This window comes from Prunus avium, chromosome 7 (genome assembly GCF_965620075.1).
Source record: "Prunus avium chromosome 7, drPruAviu1.hap1.1, whole genome shotgun sequence".
NCBI classification, from domain to species: domain Eukaryota; kingdom Viridiplantae; phylum Streptophyta; class Magnoliopsida; order Rosales; family Rosaceae; genus Prunus; species Prunus avium.
This window is the reverse complement of record NC_142290.1, coordinates 24,001,239-24,025,612: the sequence shown is the minus strand read 5'-3', so window position 1 is coordinate 24,025,612 and position 24,374 is coordinate 24,001,239. Positions and strand designations below refer to the sequence as shown.

At 37.2% G+C, this 24,374-nt stretch overlaps 3 protein-coding genes across 3 annotated transcripts; 2 read left to right on the top strand and 1 right to left on the bottom strand.

The window, feature by feature from the left end:
• The first annotated feature begins 6,059 nt into the window (after positions 1–6,059).
• On the top strand, positions 6,060–7,735 carry LOC110762109 (glucan endo-1,3-beta-glucosidase, basic isoform-like). Its single transcript, XM_021964716.2, has 2 exons — positions 6,060–6,217; positions 6,652–7,735. Exons 1-2 carry the CDS (start codon positions 6,139–6,141, stop codon positions 7,587–7,589), a joined length of 1,017 nt encoding a protein of 338 aa, XP_021820408.1. The 5' UTR covers positions 6,060–6,138; the 3' UTR covers positions 7,590–7,735.
• Positions 7,736–10,435: 2,700 nt separating this feature from the next.
• On the top strand, positions 10,436–12,145 carry LOC110762086 (glucan endo-1,3-beta-glucosidase, basic isoform). Its single transcript, XM_021964695.2, has 2 exons — positions 10,436–10,820; positions 11,158–12,145. The coding sequence occupies exons 1-2, from the start codon at positions 10,703–10,705 to the stop codon at positions 12,099–12,101; spliced, it is 1,062 nt and encodes a 353-aa protein (XP_021820387.1). The 5' UTR covers positions 10,436–10,702; the 3' UTR covers positions 12,102–12,145.
• Positions 12,146–12,403: 258 nt separating this feature from the next.
• On the bottom strand, positions 12,404–14,387 carry LOC110762064 (glucan endo-1,3-beta-glucosidase-like). The gene is made up of 2 exons (XM_021964663.2): positions 14,230–14,387; positions 12,404–13,531 (listed from the first exon to the last, which is right to left on the bottom strand). The coding sequence occupies exons 1-2, from the start codon at positions 14,318–14,320 to the stop codon at positions 12,579–12,581; spliced, it is 1,044 nt and encodes a 347-aa protein (XP_021820355.1). The 5' UTR covers positions 14,321–14,387; the 3' UTR covers positions 12,404–12,578.
• Between the last annotated feature and the right edge of the window lie 9,987 nt (positions 14,388–24,374).

Below are 24,374 nucleotides of genomic sequence, written 5' to 3'. Positions count from 1 at the left end.
ACCAAGGTGACCAGTCTGAAATTGGGCAATTGGGAAGTGGGAAGGTTGAGTTTGCCTGAGTCGATGGAGAAAAGGAGAGGGTTTTTAATGAAGTTTCAAAGGGGTTGAGGATGAAGAGCACAAAAGCCTTTCCATGACTCGCTCTCCCGTTTCTCTTTCTTTCCTTGGTTTTATTATTATTATTTATTTTATGTTTATAATTTTTTTTTATTTCTAATTAGTTTTTTTAATGTTTTATTTATATTTTAAGCAATTTAAGTTTAAGAAGGTGGGTCCCTCAACAATTAACGAAAATTTTAACGTTAAGGCTAACACCAGAACCAAATTGTAAAATATTGAAAAGCTTAGAGTATATAATCATTAAAACTGAGAGTGTGGGGACAAACATACCTTAAGGATAAGAGTTCAAGACATTAAATTGAAATTAACCCTATATTATATCATGTAAATAAAATTCATGTCACATTCGAAAATTGATCTTTACAACTCTTGAGCAATTGTTCCTTTTTTTTCCCCCTTTCTATATTATTAAGGATTATTGAAGTGAAATTTTGCCGATGTACGAGATTGTCAATGGAATCCTTATTCCTAATAAGTTCCTATCCTTTTCTATATCAAGTGAACAATAAACATTATTTGAACTCTGCAAATCAATTTGATTTCATCTATAACACGGCTCTTGCCGTCTTGTTTTGATATGGGAATACTAATAAGCCTAACAAATCCAAGAAATTTAAACATATTATATACAAATGTTCACCATGCGTGCATTTTTGGTCAGTTTAGCATCTATCAATGTATCTTTTCCGAGTAGCATCCATTGAGCATGCATGATGCATGACTTGCACTTGTCTCCTAGTCGGCAATCAAGTCAAGCCGCCCAGGTCCAAGTCCAATTCGACAAGTAGTTATTTCATGACCACGACACTGCTCACACGTTTTGGTCATCCTTGCGGCCTTTTCTACTAAATGATTGATCAAAAGATTTACAGCTTCCTAGAAGGGGTCTTAATTATTTGTCGGAGGATGTTTTTATGACCTTTCTTTATAAATTTTGCAAGCCCTTTGTAATTTGAGTGGTGAAGTGTAGTTACATTTGTATTCCTGTGTTCAGATTTTCAATCTGTTAATAAGTGCAGTTACCTTTAGTCGCGTGTTCACATTCTCAATCTACTAATATCGCTTGTAAAAAAATAAAAATCTATACATATCCCAGATGACATTTTATTGGTCATCTTACATAAGTACAAAAGTTTTGGTACAACTTGCATAAGTACGTAACCTTCTTATTGGACTTTTCTTCCTCAAAGACAAGTGGTGCAGATTCAAGTCTTTTTGGTATTCTATCTTGTAGGCTCTAAGACATTCAAGTAACCCTTAAGTCTCAATTTTCCACAGACCAGCATTATGAAATTTGGAGTCGTCGTTTTGCTAAATTAATTTGGCTGCAACTACCTTCAATTATATTGTCGATTGTCTGACCCCGGACCACAAAACTCATTGTCTTCTACATTTGTTGAACTAATATGGTCATCTTTGTAAAGAGAAAGATGTCGGAAGCTTTGATGCTTACCTCCATATATATTGATTTATCTATTATTGCATTTTTTTTCCTTCTTAAATTATACTATGTAAGGATACCAATATGCCCATTTACTAGGTCTATCACTATACAAAAAAGGAAAAAGACGACCAGAAAACAACGACGACATAAATAAATACCGTCATTGTGTTTAGAAAGACGATGGTAACAAAAAACCGCCGTGGATAAGTAACTTAAACACCTAAAAAATCGAGATCCGCTTGGGTATTTATAAAACACGATGTACCGAACTTAAAAAGCATCGTCTTATTAAACATGTTTTCTCAAGACGTAAACTCTTAACCCCAAAAACAACGACAGCAGGTATGAAGCTACCGACGTAGAAAGTAAAGATGATGTTTTACCAAAACTGCCACTGTGTTAACTGCTAGTTAAACACGACTAACTATTCTTAATTAGCATCGTATAATTTTAATGGAATCCACATTGGTAGATTCGTTATCAGCGCCGTATTAAAGTCATATACCACGATGGTAAAAATAAATTTATCGGTGAATTATGATGTCATGTACTCCAACGGTATTTACTACATTACTGTCGTACAGAGTAAAAGCGAATCACGACACTAGTAGCATAGATAACGGAGTCTAAATGTAAAAATATCCACGTCGTATTTTTACTATTCCAAGACGTATTAAGTTAGTACACCACGAGAATCTGTATAAATAAATGGTCATGGTAAATGTCATTTACCACTTCATTATTTATAATATAGCGTCGGGTTGTTTGTAAATAATCACGTCAGTTTTACCTCTAATTAGGTGAGAAGTGATAAAGAGTATTTACCTCTACCAGATAACCAATACTCTTAACCACCTATTTCTAAGTTTGACATGTGTTATATAAGACAACCAATAAGTAAACATTTACAATAACTAATTTAGAGGATTCTAAGTTTTTGTTGTCATAAATTATTGGAGAAGGCTTTATCCATGTTTGCCGGATTGCAAATGAGGCTGCTCACCGCATTGCTCGTGTTGCTTTACATATTGGAGTGGTCATCTCTTGGTTCGAGGAACCTCCAGATTTTTTAGTTGATGTTTTATTTGAGGATTGTAAGGCATCTCTAGTCATAGAGCTAAATGTAGTCCGGGGCTATACATTTAGTCCTCTAAGATATTAACTTTTTAAAGAATAGTGTAGGGCTAAATTTTTCCATCTCCAGCTATGCAAGCCTATTCAGGGTCCTTTATATTTTATTATTTTGAGAAAAATTATGGTACAACACTCATACATTCCACAACTATGTATTGTTTAATTTAATTAAACTACTATTTAGAGACAATATTCCATATATGACACATATACATTGATAACATTTAAAAAGGCTATTCTGAAGGAAAAAAAATTCCTAATGGCTAGTTGACGTCTGCACGCCTTTAATATTAGTTGTTGGATATGCATTTGCACGAGATGTTTCATATTCTTGCCCACACTTGATAATTTCTCTTCTTGAAAAGCACATGCATGGGGCCCATGATCGGTTCATAATTGTATATCATTTTGTACCCTTCTAGCTTATGATTTGGTTACGTTTTTGAGTTAAACTTGTGCTTTTAATCCTTTTTGTGTTTATCTTTCAGTTCATTGAGCTTTAGGTAATAATGATGGCTTTAGAGAGCATAATTCATGCAATTCAAGCATGTTAAGGCCTAATTTGGATGAATGGATGAAGAGCTTAAAGACAAACTCATTTTGGCTACAGCCCCCTGCCAGTCCAGTTCCGTAGGTCATATTGCAAGCTTTGTTTCAACAACCTACATAGCTCGAATGAGGCCACATTCTTCATGAAAGTTGTTCCAATTGGTGTGTACTATAACATATCCAAATTTCAGCCCCATTGGATAAATCTGGAGTCCGTTACCTAGCAAACACAGAACCATGCTCAGGATGGATCTTATCAGCGCAGAAAATGAGTTAGCAATTTATTTCGGCCTTAACTTCTTCCTCCGATCTTGGATTGGCCCAAATAACATATGGCTGGAAAGAAGACATTCTGAACTTCAATTTCGAGTGCTTAAAGTCCTAAGTTGATTAAGAGAAGCCCAAGTTGTAAGCCCTTGAAGTTGCTGGTCATGCTAACCTCAACATGTGCTGGTTGGATGCTTGGTCATGGTGAGCTAGGTATGAGCTATCATTTCTGGTTGGAAGCTTGGTCATGGTGACATGAAGATGAGCTAGGGCTGCTGGTGGGATCTATTAATACAAGTGCATCACCCAATTTAGATTTTCTAATACAAGTGCATCAACCATTTCAGATTTTATAAAACAAGTGTTGTATGCATTAGCCATATTGAATTCAGATTTTCACTTCCCCTAGGCCTATAAATAGGGAAGTTCTCTAAGCTTGTAAACACACCCCAAGGGGGGGAGCTCTCAAACACTTCTCTAGAGCTCCCTTCCCTTCTCTCCCTCAAATTCTCTTAGTTTTCCTTTCTAGTTCTCAATTGATTGTAACAAAAAATCCTTTTACTAAATTTTCCTTAAGTTTTTCTTAGTTCCACTTTACTTTTCATTATGTAAATTCTTTTCTTTAGTCTCAAGTTTGATTAGTTTCCAAGTTTCAATTATGGTTCATGTTCTTATTCATTATGCTTATAAGTTAATATGCTAGTTTGAATGATTGATCACCATTAAGGCTTGCATGTTAGCTATTTTGGTTTGAATTAAGAGTATACACCATGCTTTAATTCGAATTGAACTATGAATAGGAAGAGTATGTATGGACATTCGACAACAGGGATTAGATACATGCTTGGTTGTTTAAATTGTTCTTCTATGCTTAATGGGTTCCTAATGCTTAATTTTAGGTTAGACAACAAATGATCAAATTAGGGAATTAGGAACACAAGGTTATGACCACACACCATGGCTTAATCATACATTAGCTAGAATCAATCCGTTAATCTAATTGAACTTGGGAACTTATCTGCTTGAGTTAGTTATTTTCTTTCTTCCTTGTTTTATTTATTTCCCTTCTTTTTCATTTCTGTTTTGTGTAGGGAAAATGAATTGAATCATTCAATCACCAATCCTCGTGGGATCGACCTCGCACTTACATACGCTATACTACCGAACGGCTCGTGCACTTGCGAGTATCACAAGTTGAGGATGCAGCTGAATCCATTTTGGTGCAGCTGTATCTACGCACAGCCCACAAAAAAATTTGGTGTTGGCCAAAGCTAGGCTACAATTGGCCTAGTTGGAGGGCTAAGGCTACTTAGTTAGACCGAAGACTAAGCCCGTATGTGTAGAGAAACTCGCCTAACCCTTGATGACATTGCCCAATTTTTGTACTAGTTACACTTCCTATCAATAAAATCCTATCGCTATTCTCCAAAAAAAAAAAAAAAAAACTAATATTCAAATGGTATACTGATGATAGATAATAGAATTTGACATTTATCTTCCAATTTTATCCTAATCTTCGTCAACCACTATATCATTTGTTCCATTATAATTCATTCCTTTATCATGGAAGACAAAAATAAATTATAAAATTGTCAAGATGAGCACCGATGACGAACTAGAAATTAACAGATTAATACATGCTCTTCTTCTTCCGTTTTTTTTTTTTTTTTAATTGATGAGCACCGATGGTGTATCCAAATCCTAACTGGAAGTTCGTCAAATAATTGTATTGGTTTTGTATCAGAACCCTAAAATATTCCAAAATTTCAAGTTCTGCAGGAATATTGGATTGGCTTGGCTAAAATTTCTATTGGTTTTGCCTTTGAGGAATATTGGGTACGTACGTAGCAATTGAATAATAGCAACCGATGCGGTTGAGGAAAAGGTCAAAGAGAGAAGCAAACCTTTCTCAAAGCTCACGTCTACCTTACTGCTTAATTTGACTGAATTTTTTCATTTTCCTCTTTCAAGACAAAATGAGGGAAACAATCCCTAGTGTTGGTTTTAACAAGGAATTTAGGTTCTTTATTAGATTCAATTCGTGCATCATAATAAGGTATATTTGAGTTATTTTATTATAAAGTATTAATGAAGAGTAAACCATTAGAAGAGTAAAAGCCAACATGTTTTTAAAACAAGAAGAATAGTAGCTGACAATTTTGACAGTTTAATATTTCGGTAAGAGATGCTGTTATACATTTTACAGTATTAATTAATAGTTACTTTTTATTGTTTAGATCGTGGGGAAGGATATGTTTTTTTGTAATTGAGTGAAACGATGTTAACACAATGTTTGTCATCATGTCTCCGGCGGAAGTCGGCATATATGCAATGTACCTAACTTTGAGTCTCATTTTTCCACATACAATTGTCAAGGATGAGCACAAATACCATCTCATCGCATGCCATTAAATTTATATTGTCTTTATTAACATCACGAAATTTGGAAGTCAAGCGTAAGCAATACGGATTGCAGCTTCTATAGACTGGTCTGGCCCTACTCACCCACTGACCAAGGGATTAACTATTCTTAGTCCCCGATGTCTATAAATTAAAGAGCAAGAGGCAACATGGAGAGGCACACTTGCAATACTTCTTAGAATATCTATCTTTTCCTTATTATCATGGCTAAATCCAATTCATCAGTTGGTATTTCGATAGTATTTCTACTTGGGCTGCTGATGGCTAGCTTCGAAACAACAGGTATATATCTCTCGCACAAATGCACCCACACCCACACACAAACATCTGCAGGCATGCATGCCTGATGCACGCACATATGTAGACATGTATGCCTTATGTGTGTATATGTGTGTCTGCTCGTCTATGAATCGAGAGCTTCTCCAATAAGGATTTGTGTTAAGGACTAGTTGAAGAATTTTAATCTCAGCCATCCTTTAGATATATATGTTAGTGAAATACATATTTTTGTTCATATGTATCATACATGCGATTCAATGGGTGAGATTAGAAGTCCTAACCTATGCTTAACATAAAATCTTTAATTAATGGAGCTAAACCCAAAGAACTTTACATTGGCTGAAACAATTCATACATTTTTTGAGCTCCTGTTTAAAATGATCCACATAGAAAATCGATCATAAAACCTCATTATAATTTCTTCTTCAATATTGCAGGAGCCCAAATTGGTGTATGTTATGGAATGCTTGGAGATCGTTTACCACCCCCATCAGAAGTCATTGCTCTGTACAAGCAAAATAACATCGGAAGAATGCGACTGTATGATCCAAACCAGGCTGCTCTAGCAGCCCTTAGAGGCTCTAATATTGAGCTCATGCTAGGCGTTCCAAATGACAACCTTCAAAGCCTTGCCTCAAGCCAAGCCAATGCAAATACTTGGGTCCAAAATAATGTGAGAAACTATGGCAATGTAAAATTCAAATACATTGCGGTAGGAAATGAAGTCAAGCCCTCAGACTCCTTTGCACAATTTCTTGTTCCAGCCATGCAAAACATTCAGAACGCAATTTCCAGTGCTGGTTTGGGAATTAAAGTCTCCACTGCCATAGACACTGGAGTGCTTGGAAACTCCTTTCCTCCATCAAACGGAGAGTTCAAGTCCGAATATGGAGCACTTTTGAACCCCATCATCCGCTTCCTAGTGAACAACAGATCGCCGTTGCTGGTTAATTTGTACCCTTATTTCAGCTACAGCGGCAACACTCGTGACATTCGTCTAGATTATGCTCTTTTTACAGCTCCATCAGTTGTGGTACAAGATGGCCAACGTGGCTATCGTAATCTTTTCGATGCCATTTTGGATGCTGTTTATGCCGCTCTTGAGAAGGCGGGCGGAGGGTCTTTGGAAATTGTCATATCCGAAAGTGGTTGGCCATCAGCTGGTGGAACGGCAACAACGATTGATAATGCAAGGACTTATAACGCAAATCTGATTCAACATGTGAAGGGAGGGACTCCAAGGAAGCCCGGAAGGGCCATAGAAACCTACATCTTTGCAATGTTTGATGAGAACAGAAAGAACCCTGAGTTTGAGAAACATTGGGGGCTGTTTTCACCAAGCAAACAGCCGAAATACCCAATCAATTTCAACTGAGTAGCTAGGCAAGTGTAGTTGTGGTTAGCAATCTAACCACCAATAAAACTGCAATAAATAGGCTGTCATGTATCGCATCACATGTACCTAAATAATGCTCACATAGAGCAAATAATCTTATAAAATTACCGTAACTTAAAATATTATGTCTTTTCTTGGCAATATTGATGCATTACAAATCCCATTATAATCTCATTATGTTAAGAGCCTGTTAAAGAAAATTGCAGATATAAGCTTAGTCAAGTTGGATTAGAGGATGTGCTCCCCACTTTGCCCCGAATTTAAATCCTTCTTCCCATAATTTAGAATAAATTAAAATAAAATATTACTTGTATAAAAAAAGACATTATTTAAGTTGAGATAGATGTCAGCGGGTTATTTCGTAAAGGAATATGCTCAATACTTTCCCGACTTTTCTCCCATCTTTTTCGTCTAACCTATATTACACTTGATAAGGGCTACTCCATTAACTCCCATTCAATTTTCTGTACCCATTCTATTATGCCAACTGTAATTTCTTTGTGAAAACCAGCACTACTTTCGTAATTATATACTAGGTATTGCCCCATCTTGTATAGTTGACTTGTCCTTATTATGTTTGCTTGGACTTTCTTATTTACAATTATAATATAAGAGATTTACATTAATACCCTTGAGGTTTCTGTCTTTTTACAAAACTCCTTAAGGTTTTAAAAATTACATGAACACCCCTTGAGGTTTTAGATTATTTTCACAAAACCCATTTTCTTGTTTGTCCAAAAATTGATGATTTTATTTTAAAACAAATTATGCAAATGACAAAATTAACCTCAATGAATGCATATGCAAAATCAATAACAGGACCCGCCCCGAATTCCTCGGAATCTGGGACGAATTCCGTGATATTTCCGACATCATCCCGATGTCGGGCTCACATACTAAAGAACGAGGCTTTCTGTCGAAATTTCGACAGAGTCTCCCCTGAAAATTGGACTTTTCCCAAAATTTTCAACCTGTTAAAAAAACACATTTAAAACACCAATTGGTAGCATGCATAGGTTAACCATCAAGTAGTTTACAAACTAGGCCTCTTGCTTTTCAAATCAAACCCTAGAACAGGCGATAACAGAGCAATCTAAGAATTTCGTTTTACTAACGATAAAAAGTTTAACAGAACAGTAACGAAACCAAACTTATCCTACATAAGCTCGAGGTTCGGAAACTCAGGGCTCGGCTCTGCTGCTCAGCTCAGTCAACTACTGTCTGGGGGGCACAAAACAGAAAGCGTGAACAAAAACAAAGTTTGATTTATCTTGCAAAACAACATACTAACCCCACCATTTGGAAAATAATGCCAAAACATGCATTTGATATCATAATTACGAAATCAAAGTCGACTCAACATATTCTCACTTTCCCGAGAACATATGATCATAACCAAAACAAATCATTTTGACTCCAACCCAAAAGTTACCGAATAACATCCTTATTAACATTATAGGTGAGAATACTTTTAAGATACTCCCTTTATATATATATAGGATAGTGTCACACCGACTTGAGTACTAGGGAAACAATCCAACAAGGGATTGTTTGACTAGCCCGCATGGTTCAACTTTCTGCCCTGCGTCTAGGGATGAGCTGTCTCACTCGGGGACTAACACTCTACAGCACACACGCATGAAAAACTTCAAACCGCCGATCAAGACTTATACCTACATGAAGAGCACATAAAGTGAAGCAACTTTTGTTCTTGGACCTACCCCAAAAAGTCACCGGAAGTGGCCGGAATCGGGGGTCGAAACAGGCCAAAACTTTCATCGCTTATTTTCGTTTGAAAACGCAGAAATTTCTCCTAAATACCACAACCAGTAGCTAGAAAACACTGAAGGGATAAGAAAATATACCAAAATCGCAAGATTTGGTGGTCGGAATCACCTGAACGAGCTTCGTGAATTTTACGTAAAAACTAGTCGATTTTTTGACGTTTTCCAGCGACGGCAGCGGCAGATCGCGGCTGGGATGGGGTGGGGCTTTTAAAGGGAGGAGAGGCAATCCTTTTGGGACCAGTGCAGCCAAGAATGGCGGCGTGTGGCGGCGATGGTGGCTCTTGGAGCCATCAGCTGAACCAAAAAAAACGAGAGGGGGGGTCTGTTATGCGGAGAGAGAGAGAGAGAGAGAGAGAGAGAGAGAGTGTGTGTGTGTTTTAGATATTTAAAAAACCATTTTTGAAAAAATTACGGTTATGCCACTGAGTGTAATTTGATCGTAACTTCTTCGTTACAACTTTGATTCGAACCCACTACGTGTCTACGGACTCATCTCGGTACGATCTACGTAAACGTACGAGTCAATTCCCCAAAATTCTTCCGGATTAAAAAGTGACCAAATTACCCCTACTCCGAGAGCAAAATTGTAAATTCATATTTATTATAATTACATAATTTAAATGGATAATTAAGTTAGGGCCGAGGTGTTACAATCGAAGAAATTTTTTTATATATAAAATCATCAATATTTGGATGAAAAATCGACGAAAAAGGGTTTATGTGGTTTTCTTGTCTCATAAGGTACGCGAGAGCGATGTTCGACCCTCCTTTGCCACCTCATATCTCTCAACATCTTCTCATCTTGTCACGTATTTTCTGTTTCTCTTAAGAAACTTTGGGTTAAAAGAATAAAAACACATTTAATTTAAGTTTATTAAATGAAAAGAAGAAAAGTACAAGGAGAACCAGAAAACAAAACTCCCCGAAGGCAGGCTTGGCCTCATGGTGAAAGTTCAACCAAGACGATAGTTATGACACATAACAAATCTTTGTTACAGAAATCCCACTCTAAACGCAGGAGCCTCATCCCACCAACAAAACCAAGAAACAGCCCTGCCATGATTAGCCAAGGCCCTCATTATAGTCTCACAAAAGATACCAAAAGAACCAGAATGCATCAGCAAAAGACGGAATTTAAACAAACAATTGTGGTTGCAACAATATAGCAGTTGAAATTGGACCCTCCTGTAAAGAGATCTTCAGCAGGTGCAAATCTCTTTCTCATCTCTATAAATTAAGGAGCAAGAGGCAGCCTAGAGAGACGTACACTTAGAATATCTTTTAGAACATTAGATTTTTCTTACCATGGCTAAATTGAATTCGTCAGTTGGCAGAGGCCCTTCTCTGATTTCCATAGTAGTTCTACTTGGGCAGCTGGTGGTGGCTAGCTTAGCAACAAACAAACACACAAAAGTACACGCAGGTATGCATACTTGATGTTTATGTCTATTAATTACACTCTGCATCACCTTCTCATTTTGGGTCAATGACACTTTTGGTTATTGTCTTTTAGAAATTGACAAAAACAACCATAAAGTTACGAATCGTTAAGTATATGATTGGCTCCTCTGTCGATCTAACTGCCAATTTAGCTTTTGTTTTTCTAGCGTATCATTTATCTGACCGATTTTCTTATAACTCGTGATTAACGATAGCCAATGCAAATTGTTAGATGCAACAAACCACGTTTGATTACAAGTTAAGTTTGCATTCCTAATCAATCTCACATGTAAGCAATATTAATTCCTTTTTCAATTTAGGTGCTCCAATTGGTGTATGTAATGGAATGGTTGGCGATGACCTACCACCCCAAGCAGAAGTTGTTGCTCTCTACAAGAAAAATAACATCCCAAGAATGCGACTTTATGATCCAAACCCAGCCGCACTAGAAGCCCTTCGAGGCTCCAATATCAAGCTCTTGCTAGGCGTACCAAATGAAAACCTTCAATACATTGCCTCAAGCCAAGCCAACGCAAATGCATGGGTCCAAAACAATGTGAGAAACTATGCCAATGTGAAATTCCAGTACATTGCCGTAGGAAATGAAGTCAAGCCTTCAGACTCCTTTGCACAGTTTCTCGTCCCAGCCATGCGAAAAATTCAGAAGGAAATTTCTCTTGCTGGTCTTGCAAAGAAAATTAAAGTTTCGACAGCCATCGACACTGGAGTACTTGGAGAGACCTTTCCTCCTTCGATAGGTTCATTCAAGTCTGAGTATGACGCACTTTTGCATCCCATCATCCGCTTCCTAGTGAACCACAAATCGCCATTGCTTGTTAACTTGTACCCTTATTTTGCTTACAGTGGCAACACTCAAGACATTCGTCTTGATTATGCTCTTTTCACAGCTCCATCAATTGTGGTACAAGATGGGAAATTTGGTTATCGTAATCTTTTCGATGCCATGTTGGATGGTGTTTATGCTGCTCTTGAGAAGGCTGGTGGAGGGTCTTTGAAAGTTGTTATATCAGAGACTGGTTGGCCATCAGCTGCTGGAACAGCCACAACAATTGATAATGCAAGGACTTATATATCAAATTTGATTCAACATGTGAAGGAAGGGACACCAAGGAGGCCAGGAAGGCCCATAGAAACTTATATCTTTGCCATGTTTGATGAGAATAGAAAGACCCCAGAGCTTGAGAAACACTGGGGGCTCTTCTCCCCAACAAAACAGCCTAAATACCAAATCAATTTCAATTGATTAGCTATAGGTAAGTTTATTGTGACAATAAAAGGGAAGTTGTGGTTGCCAATAATAAAAGATTTTCTTTTGTCACAAGTACCCAAAAAACAGCTCATATAGAGCAAATAGTCTTAATAAGAGATTGTACAAATTATAATTGTATGTATTCATTTTTACTTGCATATGCAAATTCATTTTTAATTACTGCAATAGAAACGTCCTAGCTCTTAGTTTAGTTATATTTTCTCTCCCAATGTTAGAAAAGATTCCGAATTCAAATCCGTTTAAGATATAATACTGCAATATGTAAACTTGTGCTATAAAAAGTAAAACCGCTATCCTTACAACATGCCGTTGTATTGACACATATTTCTAGACAGATACATAACATAAAGTCTTGCGGTTGCCTTTACTAGGGCTGCAAGTAATCTTTTATTTATGGTTAAATTCCATACGAAAGCTCCCTTGATCTCAGGATACACTGAGTTCACATTCTTAATTGAAATCAATGGAATATTTAGGAGTTTTGTCGGGTAAAAAGAGCCCCCAGTGTTTCTCAATCTCCGGCCCTGTTTTTTGATCCTCATTAAACATGGCAAAGATATAAGTCTCCACAGGGCTTCCAGGTCTCTTCGGAGTCCCGCCCTGCACATGCTTAACCAAATTTGAGTTGTAAGTTCTCGCGTTCTCTTTTGTGGTCACTTGGCCATCGCCACCTTCCGAGGGCCAACCACTCTCCGATACGACAAGTTTCAAAGAACCGCCTCCGGCTTTCTCTAATGCTTCATAAACTGCATCCAAAATTGCATCAAACAGATTTTGATATCCAAGCTGACCATCCTGTTCCACAACTGACGGAGATGTAAAAAGTGCATAGTCCATGCCAATAGTCTGACGATTTTGAACGTAACTAAAATATGGGTACACATTAACAAGAAATGGAGATTGATTGGCCACCAAAAAAGCAATGATAGGATCAAGAAACTGTCGATATTCAGGGTTGAAGAAGGCTTTTGACGGCGGGTAGGATTCTTTGAGAATCGCGGTGTAAAACGCGGTGGAGACTTTAATTTGGGTTGCAAGACCGGCGGCAGAAACTGCTTTTTGAATATTTTCCATTGCAGAAGCAACAAACGGGGCTAATGGACCTTTGGGATCTATTTCGTTCCCAACCACGATGTATTTGAAATTGACATTTCCGTAAGTTATGACATTACTTTGGATCCAAGAATCTGCGCTGGCTTGGCTAGAAGAGATGTCTTTAAGGCCTTCGTTGGGTACATCGAGCATGAGCTCAATGTTGGAGCCTCTAAGGGCTTGAAGAGCCTGTGGGTTAGGATCATAGAGCCTCATTTTTTGGATGCTATATTGGTTGTACATAGAGATTACTTCTTGTGGGGAAGGTAAGTTGTCTCCAAGTGTTCCATAACAAACACCAATCTTTGCTCCTGCATCAAGAATTATGAACTTAGTTATTTTTGTAGCATCAAACAATGAAAAAAAAAAAAAGAGAGAGAGAAGAAGAAATGGCTTTGTAATATTTAGTCTAACATTGAGAAATAAGCATTGCAGCCTTTGATATTTGGAGAAGCTATGACAAATTATTTGGCAGTACGAGGGTTATTTTGGTAACAAAATATAGAATTGGTAGGCATGCATTATTGCTTAAACGATATTGTTTATTCATATTATTATATGTACGTGTTTTATTTAGCAAAATTTTTATAAAATACAAATGAAAAGTTTATATAATATTTTCATATAATTTATTTATATTATTTTAATATATATATTATTTTTATTCAATATATTGTGAAAAATACATGTATAATATGTGGATTTTGTATGTATTATTGAAAATTTTATAAAAATACGTGTATTAAACGTGAAAAATTCGTACGTGCATGTATTGTACATTTGATTTTTAAAAATATATTTATTTTATCGAGTCTTTACATGTATAGAAAACTGACGTATTTTAAAAAAATATGCATATACATATATAATACAAATATTAAACAGAAAAATACAACTAGGCCTAGTAATCCCATCTCTCATGCATATATAGCATGTGTGGAATTATAAGCTGTCTAAATTTTACTTTGTGGGGAGAGAGAGAGAGAGAGAGAGAGAGAGAGAGAGAGACCAGTTGTGGTAAGGCTAGCCATTAGCAGCCCAAAAAGTAGCATTATGGAAACAGTGGAAGGGCTTTTGCCAGTTAAATGTGACTTGGCCATTGTGCGAATCAGATCGAAAATCAAGTAGATATGAAGGAAAGACACGGCCTTTACAACTTCTGAGGTGCCCTCTTTATAGATCGAGTCACAGACTCACAAAGGCACTCCGGGCAATATCTGATATTTTTTTCCAAGCCAATGATAGCTACATGCATTTCCTCTCCACTAGCTAGTGAAACTTTTCCAAAGTAAATATATAATTACTCAAAAACTACAAAAGATTTCGTACAACTAGCAAAAATTGTTCAAATATTAGTAATCTTCCACAAAGACAAGTGGTGGAGACTTAAAGTGTTATATATGGTCTTCTGATCATGTCTCCTCTGTAAACTCCAGAATGAAAAATGTTCGGGGTGGTCCCTTCAAATTAGATGGAAAATATAACTTAATTTTTATATGCAAACAATTCTATCGAAATTAATTATTTATATGAGGGGATTTTTCAATTAGGATATGAGCAACAAACTCAAAATTAATTGTCAATAATAGCCAACGGATCTAACCTAGTAGAAAAGGACCTTAACTTGTAGTGGTCTCAAATTCGAATTCCTATGACATTCTTGTAGAGTGTGTGAGAAACCTTTCTCTCTCTAGTAGTTTCGCTTGTATTCAAAACATCATTTCAATTATTAATCCGAACCTCTTTGTACTTTTCGAGTCACTCTTTCTACCTTCACCTAATACAAATCCTCACCCTTTAACATTTGTTAGCCCAAAAATAATGTTTGAACTCTTTTAATTATCGGAGAAATAGTCCTCTAGGGACTTTCTTGGATTTGACTGATTTGATAACTTGCTTTTTGTTGGAATTTATGTGGTGTATATTTTCTTCCTCAAGGAATTTAAGTCTCAAATTTCCACACACCAACTGTGAAGCAGGATGAGATAGTACAATAAAACACACGACATTTATTTTGTCCTTATTTGCATCATCAAATTTTAAAGTCATGTATAGACTAGTCCCTACAAAACTGGTTGTCTCTACTTTGGGTGGTAGTGTGCCCCTTGGGTTCGAGGTCCGTTATCCCTTCACATTTTTTCTCTTTACAATATATTGTAAGGGAGAATTTCATTCAAGACACCCTAAAGTTTTCTCTTATTAAGTTAGAGCCCACATATTTGATTTATTCCACTAAAACACTTTGGGCTCGTTCGGTTCACGAAATGAATTGTTTAGGAATGTGTTTTCCATGCCTATTTTCAAGGGATCGAAAGGAAATCATTCCATGTTTGCAAATACTGGAAAATGATAACTACGTTTTTGGGCTCTCTAACATAAAAGTAAGCAAAGTTTAATTAGAATCACCCCATCATATGAATAAACTGGGTTATCTCCCAACGTAATTGTGGAGGGCTTTTCTTACTAGCAGATTTCGTGCTAGGATTTTGTCTCCCTTGTGTTTTGCAAGTCTTTCTAGTTTTATTTGAAGTTGTAGTTATTATGAACATGAGGAGCTAAACCCCGAAAAAGGCAAGGCTGCCACTATTCATGTGAATAGTGTCAAACCTTGCCTTACCTTTGCTTTGCCCTTACCCTTTGGGGTGGAGCCTGGAGGTGCTCTTAGGGCAGTTCTAGCAACAAGGGCTGGGGGGCAAGGGGGGGGGGGGGGTGTTTAGGCCCAAAAACGTTTCCAGCAGCAAGGGCTAGGGGGGGCAGCTGTTGGGGCCCACAAAACCAGGCCAGCCCTCAGGCAAGATGAGCCCTAGTTCAAGCCTGGGTTTGCTAACGTCAGCAACAAAAAATTTTAAAAAAAAATTCGCAAAAAATACAAATAAATAAATAAATACTTAGTCATAGTTTTCACTTCCCACACCAAAAATCTATACAAATTTCTCTCCTCAAATATCATGTGAATAGTTGTTGCCATGGCAATTGGTAAACACCACAACCTTTTGCAAGGGCGGCCACTATTCATGTGAATAGTAGCTGCCATAGGCCCCCCTTTGTCATGGCAAAGGGTTCACTGCTGGAAGTCACTACTACAAAAATTGAAATAGACGACGGCGTTTCCCCGTCGTCTTTTTCTTTTTCAAACCGTCGTTAAATCGACAGTCGTCTTTTTGAAAGTCAAACTACGACGGTAATTCACCGTCGTCTATTATATGTAAAAACGACGGTTTTTAAAAGAACCGTCGTCTATTACATGTAAAGACGACACTTTTTCTGAAAAAACCGTCGTTATTGAATGTAAAGACGACACTTTTTTTTATAGAACCGTCGTCTATTAAATATAAAGACGACACTTGATCGGTTCATAATTGTATATCATTTTGTACCCTTCTAGCTTATGATTTGGTTATGTTTTTGAGTTAAACTTGTGCTTTTAATCCTTTTTGTGTTTATCTTTCAGTTAATTGACATTTAGGTAACAATGATGACTTTGGATAGGAAATGATGCAATCCATGCATGTTAAGGGCTGATTGGCATATGAGGAATATGAGCTTAAAGACAAACACATTTTGGCTACAGCCCATTTCCAGCCCAGTTTCGTAGGTCAACTTCTTGGCCTTGGATCAGCATTCTCTGGGGCTCGGATGAGGTGAAGATCTTCATGAAAGTTGTTCAATTGGGTGTCTAGTATAACATATCCAAAATTCAGCCCAATTGAACATATGTGGAGTCCTTAGCCCGTCCAAGACTGAACCATGCTCAGGAGGATTTGCAGCTGCCAGCTTTGAGCCTTGTCTCCTCCTTTAAGCCATGTGCCTCACCCATGCTGCAATTGACTTTGGATCCAACATAATGAGTGAAGTGGGGAGGCATTCCAGCTATGAAATTCTAAAGGAGCAAGTTGGTACATGCTGGAGCTATTATAGAGAAAGCATGTGCATGCATGTAAAGCAAAGAAATGAAATGAAGTCAATTCCAGTCTCTGTTCGGCTGCCAACTTGCAAGGCCCAAAACGCACACTTCTACTGCTCCGATGGGAATAATTTCTTCATAGACGTTGTTCCAATGGGTGTCTACTATAACATATCCAAATTTGAGCCCCATTGGATAAGTTTTGAAACCTCTGGCCTTCCTACACCAAGTCTGGTTCAGAAGACTCGTTTTTGTTCAACAACCAAAAGAAGACCACATGGGTTGGCAGCAAAAGGCAGCCACAATTGATCACCTTTGATCCCATGTGAAGAAAGCTTGAGGTGCAGCAAAAGAAGTATGGGATGAGATTGATTCCAACCACACTAACATAGACAAGATGAAGTGTGAGTTATGGGTTGTATTAAAAGAGGAATGGTGGTGTTGGATTTCATCATGTTGTTCCTCCCTCTTAGCCCTATAAATAGAGAAGCCTTCAAGCTTCAAAACACACCCCAAGAGGGGAGCTCTCAAACACTTCTCTAGAGCTCCCTTCCCTTCTCTCCCTCAAATTCTCTTAGTTTCCTTTCAAGTTGTCAATTGTTGTAACAATAATGTTTTTACTAAATTTTCCTTCAAGTTTTCTTAGTTCCACTTTACTTTTATTTGTAATGTACATTCTTTCTTAAGTATTCAAGTTTAATTAGTTTCCAAGTTTCAATTATGGTTTTTGTTCTTATTCATTATGCTTATAAGTTAATATGCTAGTTTGAATGATTGATCACCATTTAGGCTTGCATGTTAGCTATCTTGGTTTGAATTAAGAGTAGACACCATGCTTTAATTCGAATTGAACTATGAATAGGAAGAGTATGTATGGACATTCGACAACAGGGATTAGATACATGCTTGGTTGTTTAAATTGTTCTTCTATGCTTAATGGGTTCCTAATGCTTAGTTTTAGGTTAGACAACAAATGATCAAATTAGGGAATTAGGAACACAAGGTTTTGACCAAACACCATGGCTTAATCATACTTTAGCTAGAATCAATCCATTAATCTAATTGAACTTGGGAACTTATTTGCTTGAGTTATTTCCTTTTTTCTTGCTTTATTTATTTTCTTTTTCATTTTTGTTTTATGTAGGGGAAATGAATTGGATCATTCAATCACCAATCCTCGTGGGATCGACCTCGCACTTACATATGCTATACTACCAAACGGCTCGTGCACTTGCGAGTATCACAAGTTGAGGATGCAGCTGAATCTATTTTGGTGCAGCTGAATCGAAGCAACCATATAAAGAACGTTGGGTTCTTTGTTTTTCTGTGCTGAATCCAACCATATAAAGAACGTGAAATTTGGACTTGCGGTTGGAAAGTTATGGCCTAAAAACTGAACACAGGTCGAAGCTGAAAAACAGAGAAACGAATCTGTCCAAAGAGTGATAAATAGGTGATAGAAAGTGCTGTTTGTGTTTTTCTTTGGTTTCTTGGTTTGTTTCTTTTAGTACAACAATTTATTTCGTTTGTTTGAGTTTGTTTAGAGTACTTAGTTCATTTTCATTTATGGTTTGTTGTTTCATTTTATCTTAATTTGTTTTTGTTTTTTTTATCTTAGAAAATAAAAAAAGATTTTTTATATGAGCTGACTTATGGTAACCCCAGTGAGCACTTCCGTCAATACAGTGTCTAGGAGTTCTTTAGGCGACACCTTCGGTGTCTAAGAAGTTTGGGTTTTAAGCGGGACCATTGTGACCCCTCCAACCTTCCCGGATCCCCTGACTGTGTTTTCTGAGGCCCTTAACTGGTCATCCGTGAGTTGCTTGTATATTCGTGTGTTTTTAAATTAAGTTTTTTTTTATATTTTCTTTGTTATCTTTTCTGTTGAGTATTTGTTCTTGTTTTTGTTTTGTTAAGTTAGTTTATGTATTTTATTTACGTGGTATGGTTAGTTAGTTTATTTCTGAGTGTTAAAACACATTTTTATTTTATTTCAAACTCTGCATTAAAAACAAACAAAAACAAACAACAAAAAAACAACAAAAAAAAAAAACAAAAAAAACTTCTTCTTCTTCTTCATCTTCTTTATCTTCATCTTCATCATCATCATGGCTTGCTTCTATTGTCTCGCACTTGTAGAATCTGCAGCAGCTCTACATGGTCATCATTTTTCCTCTGCAGTGCTTCCACATGCTGAGTGGCACAGTAAAGCCGCTTCTGCAAATCTGCCACCATAGCCTTCAAGGAAGCCACTTCCTCGTTCAGCGCTGTGCACTCCCGCATCCTCGCCAGTAATCGCATGCCCAAATTGGTAGCTGAGACTGCATGGAGCACAGATAAAGAGTGGGACTCATCCACTGCCATCTTGTCAGACCTACGTGCCACATGCAGATGATCTGCCGGTGTGAGTATACTGCCAATCATGCCACCCAGCAGCACTGCTCTGTTCGGCCTTGCCTCAGCAAAGTTCGGTATTGCCTCAGCAAAGTTTGAGGCCGTGCCGTGATGATATGTGGAGTTTGGGAAGACAGGAGTTGGAGGAGCCCTTGTCTGGGCATTCGGTGGTGCAAGTGAGAGCTCAAGGTTGAGATCATCAAGGTGAGTGCATGAGGATGCCATTTGTTTTGCTTCTGAATTTTTTGATGTTTTTCCTTGAGTTTGCAGGAAGAAATGCTGGGTATCATCCGCTTGCAGAGGTGTGGTTTAAATAGACATATGCTGATGAGAGAGAGCCAACACCATTTCGGATTTCCCGGGCATGCTCGACCTAATCGCTTCAAGGGGGAGCACATTAACTTTCACTTTACTTTTCTTTTTTCCGTGTTTTCTGGTGTTTTGTGTTTTTGCCCGTTACTTTCATTTTCTAGAGCTTTGTGTTTTTGCTTTTCCCTTTCGGCTATCATCTTTATTTTATTTTAGTTAGGGAACTGTGCTTTCTTTTCCGTTTGATTTAAGTTTGGGAGATGTGCTTTCTTTTTCCGTTTTCTTTTTCCTTCTGCAACTTTACTTTTATTTCCGAAACAAAATAACCAAATACAAAAACAACAAAATAAAATAAAAACAACAATAATGCAGTAGGAAATCATTTCTTCTCGGTGCTTGGTGTCTCGACCATTGGAGCTTTGAGTTTGGCCCTCTGGCTGTCCTCTTCCGGGGCTTCACGCACAGCTTCTTGGGGCTCATCACTTGAGCTCCCAAAGATCGCAATCTTAGCTTGAGCGTAACTACTCTCGCGATCTGCTTGTTTGCGTTTACCCGGTCGGTCTAGGTCCTCCAGCTGTTTTCGCATGTCGCGAGAGTACAACTCTACCATTTTTGATAGGTTTTTATTCTCGTCCCGCAATACTTCTAGCTGGTGTCGATTCACCTCCACTATCCTTGCCCTCTCCCTTTTCAAGCTTTTTATAGCACTCTGACACTCCTCAACCATACTTCGCTCCGCCGCCAACTGACCCTTTAGCACCTCTACCTCATGGGACTTCGCAAGTAGGCGATGACCCAAACTTGCCACTGTTGCCGTACTCTGCACGCTCAGTGCCAGGGCATCGCTCACGACCCGGTTGTCATCTCTTGTCCCAAACACACGTATATCTTTAGGAGTCACCAGATTTCTGCCCACTCCAATGGCAACATCGTTGTCCAGGAGTATTGAGTCAGTTACTGTCACAGGCCCCCGTGCGGAAGCAAAGTAGGGCATCCATACTGGTGCCGCTGCTTGGCCTCGTGTCTGAGTCGGTGGAGCTAGGTTGAGATCCAACGAAAATGGGTAGTTAGAGGCCATTTGATTTCTCACTCTTTGTTCTTCTTTCTTTTCTGTTTTGTGTGTTTCTGAGTTTGTGTTTTTCACCCGTTCTTTTTACCTTTTTTATAGACTTAGTCTGCTAAACCCTAGCCGCTGCGGTTCTGGGTTATGTGTGGCCCTTACGGCTTATCTCTATATATCGCCGCACCCATTTCCCAACCTCCCCTTAATTGCATTTTCACCTTTCACAACCTTCAAAGTGAAAAAGTCGTCCCGCTTCACCCAAGAAGCCAATAATTCTGGCTTGGGGGATGTGATAGCTGCCTCTGCGCGACGACACGTCCCTCACCTCTTTTGCCCGTGACTTCCCAGGAACCAAGGCATTATGGACCACATTTTCTCTTTTCAGAAATCCCGCCTTTGCGCTCCCAATTCACGTTTCATTAAATTTAAAAATTAAAAAAATAATAATAAAAAAACGTGTGGGCTTCGGATTTCATTGTGGGTCGGGTTTCCACCGTTGTATAGGTTTCAAGGTGGGTTAACTTCTTTTGGGTTGGGCTTTCAAACGTTTGGGTTTTGGTTTGCGTAAGACTGTTTGTTTAGGGCTTTTTGTTTCGAGTGTTTTACTGTTTCGTTTCTTTTTTATTTGTTTGTTTGTTTTGTAATTTTTATTTTGTAATTATTTTTTTTGGTATTTTAATTCTTGTGTGTTTTGTGATTTTTTTATTATTTGCTTTAATACCTTCATTTGTTATTTTTGACATTGCTTGTGCCTAAATTTTAAACATTGAGGACAATGTTCATTTCTAGGTTTGGGGGTATTGGAGTTTAGCATGTAAATTTGGTTTTTCCTTAATTTAATTTAATTTAATTTTTTTATTTGCTTGTTTTTATTTTTATTTTATTTTGTTTAAGTCTTGCTTTTATTTTTATTTTATTTTGATTTTGATTTTATTCACTTTCCGAACACATTTGATGAGATTGTGATAAATGTTTGCATGACTTAAATGAAAATTGAATTTTATTTATTTATTTATTATTTAATTTTTTTTTTCCTTGTAAATTTCTATTGTTAAAAAAAAAAATAATTAATTAATTAATTTGGCATCGTTCTAGCATGATATGTTTGAAACCTTCTTTGCACTTGCCATTTGTTTCATAATTCTCCAATTAAAGGATTTGCATGACCTAAAGAATTGTATCAAGCATAAATTAGACTTATATAACCATATAATGTGAGCTTTTGAGCCTTGTGCTTCATTTCATGAGTGTTATACACATACTCTTTATTTTCTTGTCATCAAAGTTGTTGTTTGATCTCATTATTCATTGATTTGGTTGAACACTTAAAAGTCATTCATTCTTTTGCAATTTGATTTCATGACATTTAAGAAATGATATTAAGGCCCTCTTTGGATCGTTTGTGCCTTTCAAGCTAACCTTATGCATGCTTAAGCATGATTTTCCATTGTTAACCATTTTGAGCCTACATGTAAACCTTTTCTTTCATTTTACCAATTATATTTCCTCGCCTTAGCCCGAAAAACAAATATTTACCTTTCTAAGGAACTCATGAGCTCTAATTCGGATGTGTTTTTCATGCTAAGTTTGGGAAGGGATATTACATAAAGAAAAAAAAAAAAAAAAAGAAATTCACACAATTGGTGAAAGAAAAGAAGAAAAAAAAAAAAAGTTGTGATTAAGTGGTGGTTGATTGAAAATTCATTTTTGGGCCTTCAAAATAAATTGGTGTTTGGAAAGGAGTGTGAATCAATGTAAATGAAGGTATAAGGAGTTTTGATCATGTAAAAGAAAAAATCTAATCGTGATGATTCGAAGTCTTGTAAACTATTATTTTATGCTCTTACATTTTGAGTTCCTTAGACTTTGTATTATCCATACCTTTCATTTCTCACTTACCTTACACCCTTGGCCCCATTACAACCTATAATAAAGACCTAAATTGATCTTAAATGTCATGTGGTTGAATTGCATTCATTTTTCTACTTTTAAGTGTTTGGCATCCTTCTTGAGATCATATTAATGCAAGTTCTTCATCTTCCTATTTTTGAGTTAAGTCCCTTATGATTTAACTCTAATCTCATGTTTATAATTGAGTGTTGCATTGTAGCCCTCTTCTGAGTGATTCATTTGTGAGAGGACAACTTTGGTGAGATTTGAAGTTGCATTTGTGTTTGGTATGATTTTTGAAATTGTGTAAAAACTAAGATTGGAGAATTTGTTGCATTTGGCTATCACACTATACACTTTGAGCATGTTGTGCTTTGAACTTTGCCGCCTTGTAAATAATGTCTAAAATTGAGTTTTAACTTTTGAGTCATGTGCATGAGTCATTTCTCTTCAGAAAATGTTCGGAAAGATTGTTTTGAGTTTACTTTTTACATTTTTTATTTATTTATTTATTTATTTTGGTTTTGTAATTATTTTTATTTTGGTTTTTGTGTTTATTTTATTTTGCTTAAGGACTAACAAATCTAATAAGTTTTCTAACCACCTTGTTTTGTAGAGTTAGTAAAACGTTTGTGGGTATCGTTTCTGTTAAACCCTCAGGAGACACAACTCCTCCTACTAGGGATGCCTAGAGGTTTAAAGGCTTGTTGCATATGCTCAATGCAATCGAGTTACCTGCGGAAGTGGTTTAGTTAACTTCTTGTTTTGTTTTTAACTTTGTTTTGTGTTGTTTTGCTCGAGGACTAGCAAAATCTAGGTTTGGGGGTATTTGATCGGTTCATAATTGTATATCATTTTGTACCCTTCTAGCTTATGATTTGGTTATGTTTTTGAGTTAAACTTGTGCTTTTAATCCTTTTTGTGTTTATCTTTCAGTTAATTGACATTTAGGTAACAATGATGACTTTGGATAGGAAATGATGCAATCCATGCATGTTAAGGGCTGATTGGCATATGAGGAATATGAGCTTAAAGACAAACACATTTTGGCTACAGCCCATTTCCAGCCCAGTTTCGTAGGTCAACTTCTTGGCCTTGGATCAGCATTCTCTGGGGCTCGGATGAGGTGAAGATCTTCATGAAAGTTGTTCAATTGGGTGTCTAGTATAACATATCCAAAATTCAGCCCAATTGAACATATGTGGAGTCCTTAGCCCGTCCAAGACTGAACCATGCTCAGGAGGATTTGCAGCTGCCAGCTTTGAGCCTTGTCTCCTCCTTTAAGCCATGTGCCTCACCCATGCTGCAATTGACTTTGGATCCAACATAATGAGTGAAGTGGGGAGGCATTCCAGCTATGAAATTCTAAAGGAGCAAGTTGGTACATGCTGGAGCTATTATAGAGAAAGCATGTGCATGCATGTAAAGCAAAGAAATGAAATGAAGTCAATTCCAGTCTCTGTTCGGCTGCCAACTTGCAAGGCCCAAAACGCACACTTCTACTGCTCCGATGGGAATAATTTCTTCATAGACGTTGTTCCAATGGGTGTCTACTATAACATATCCAAATTTGAGCCCCATTGGATAAGTTTTG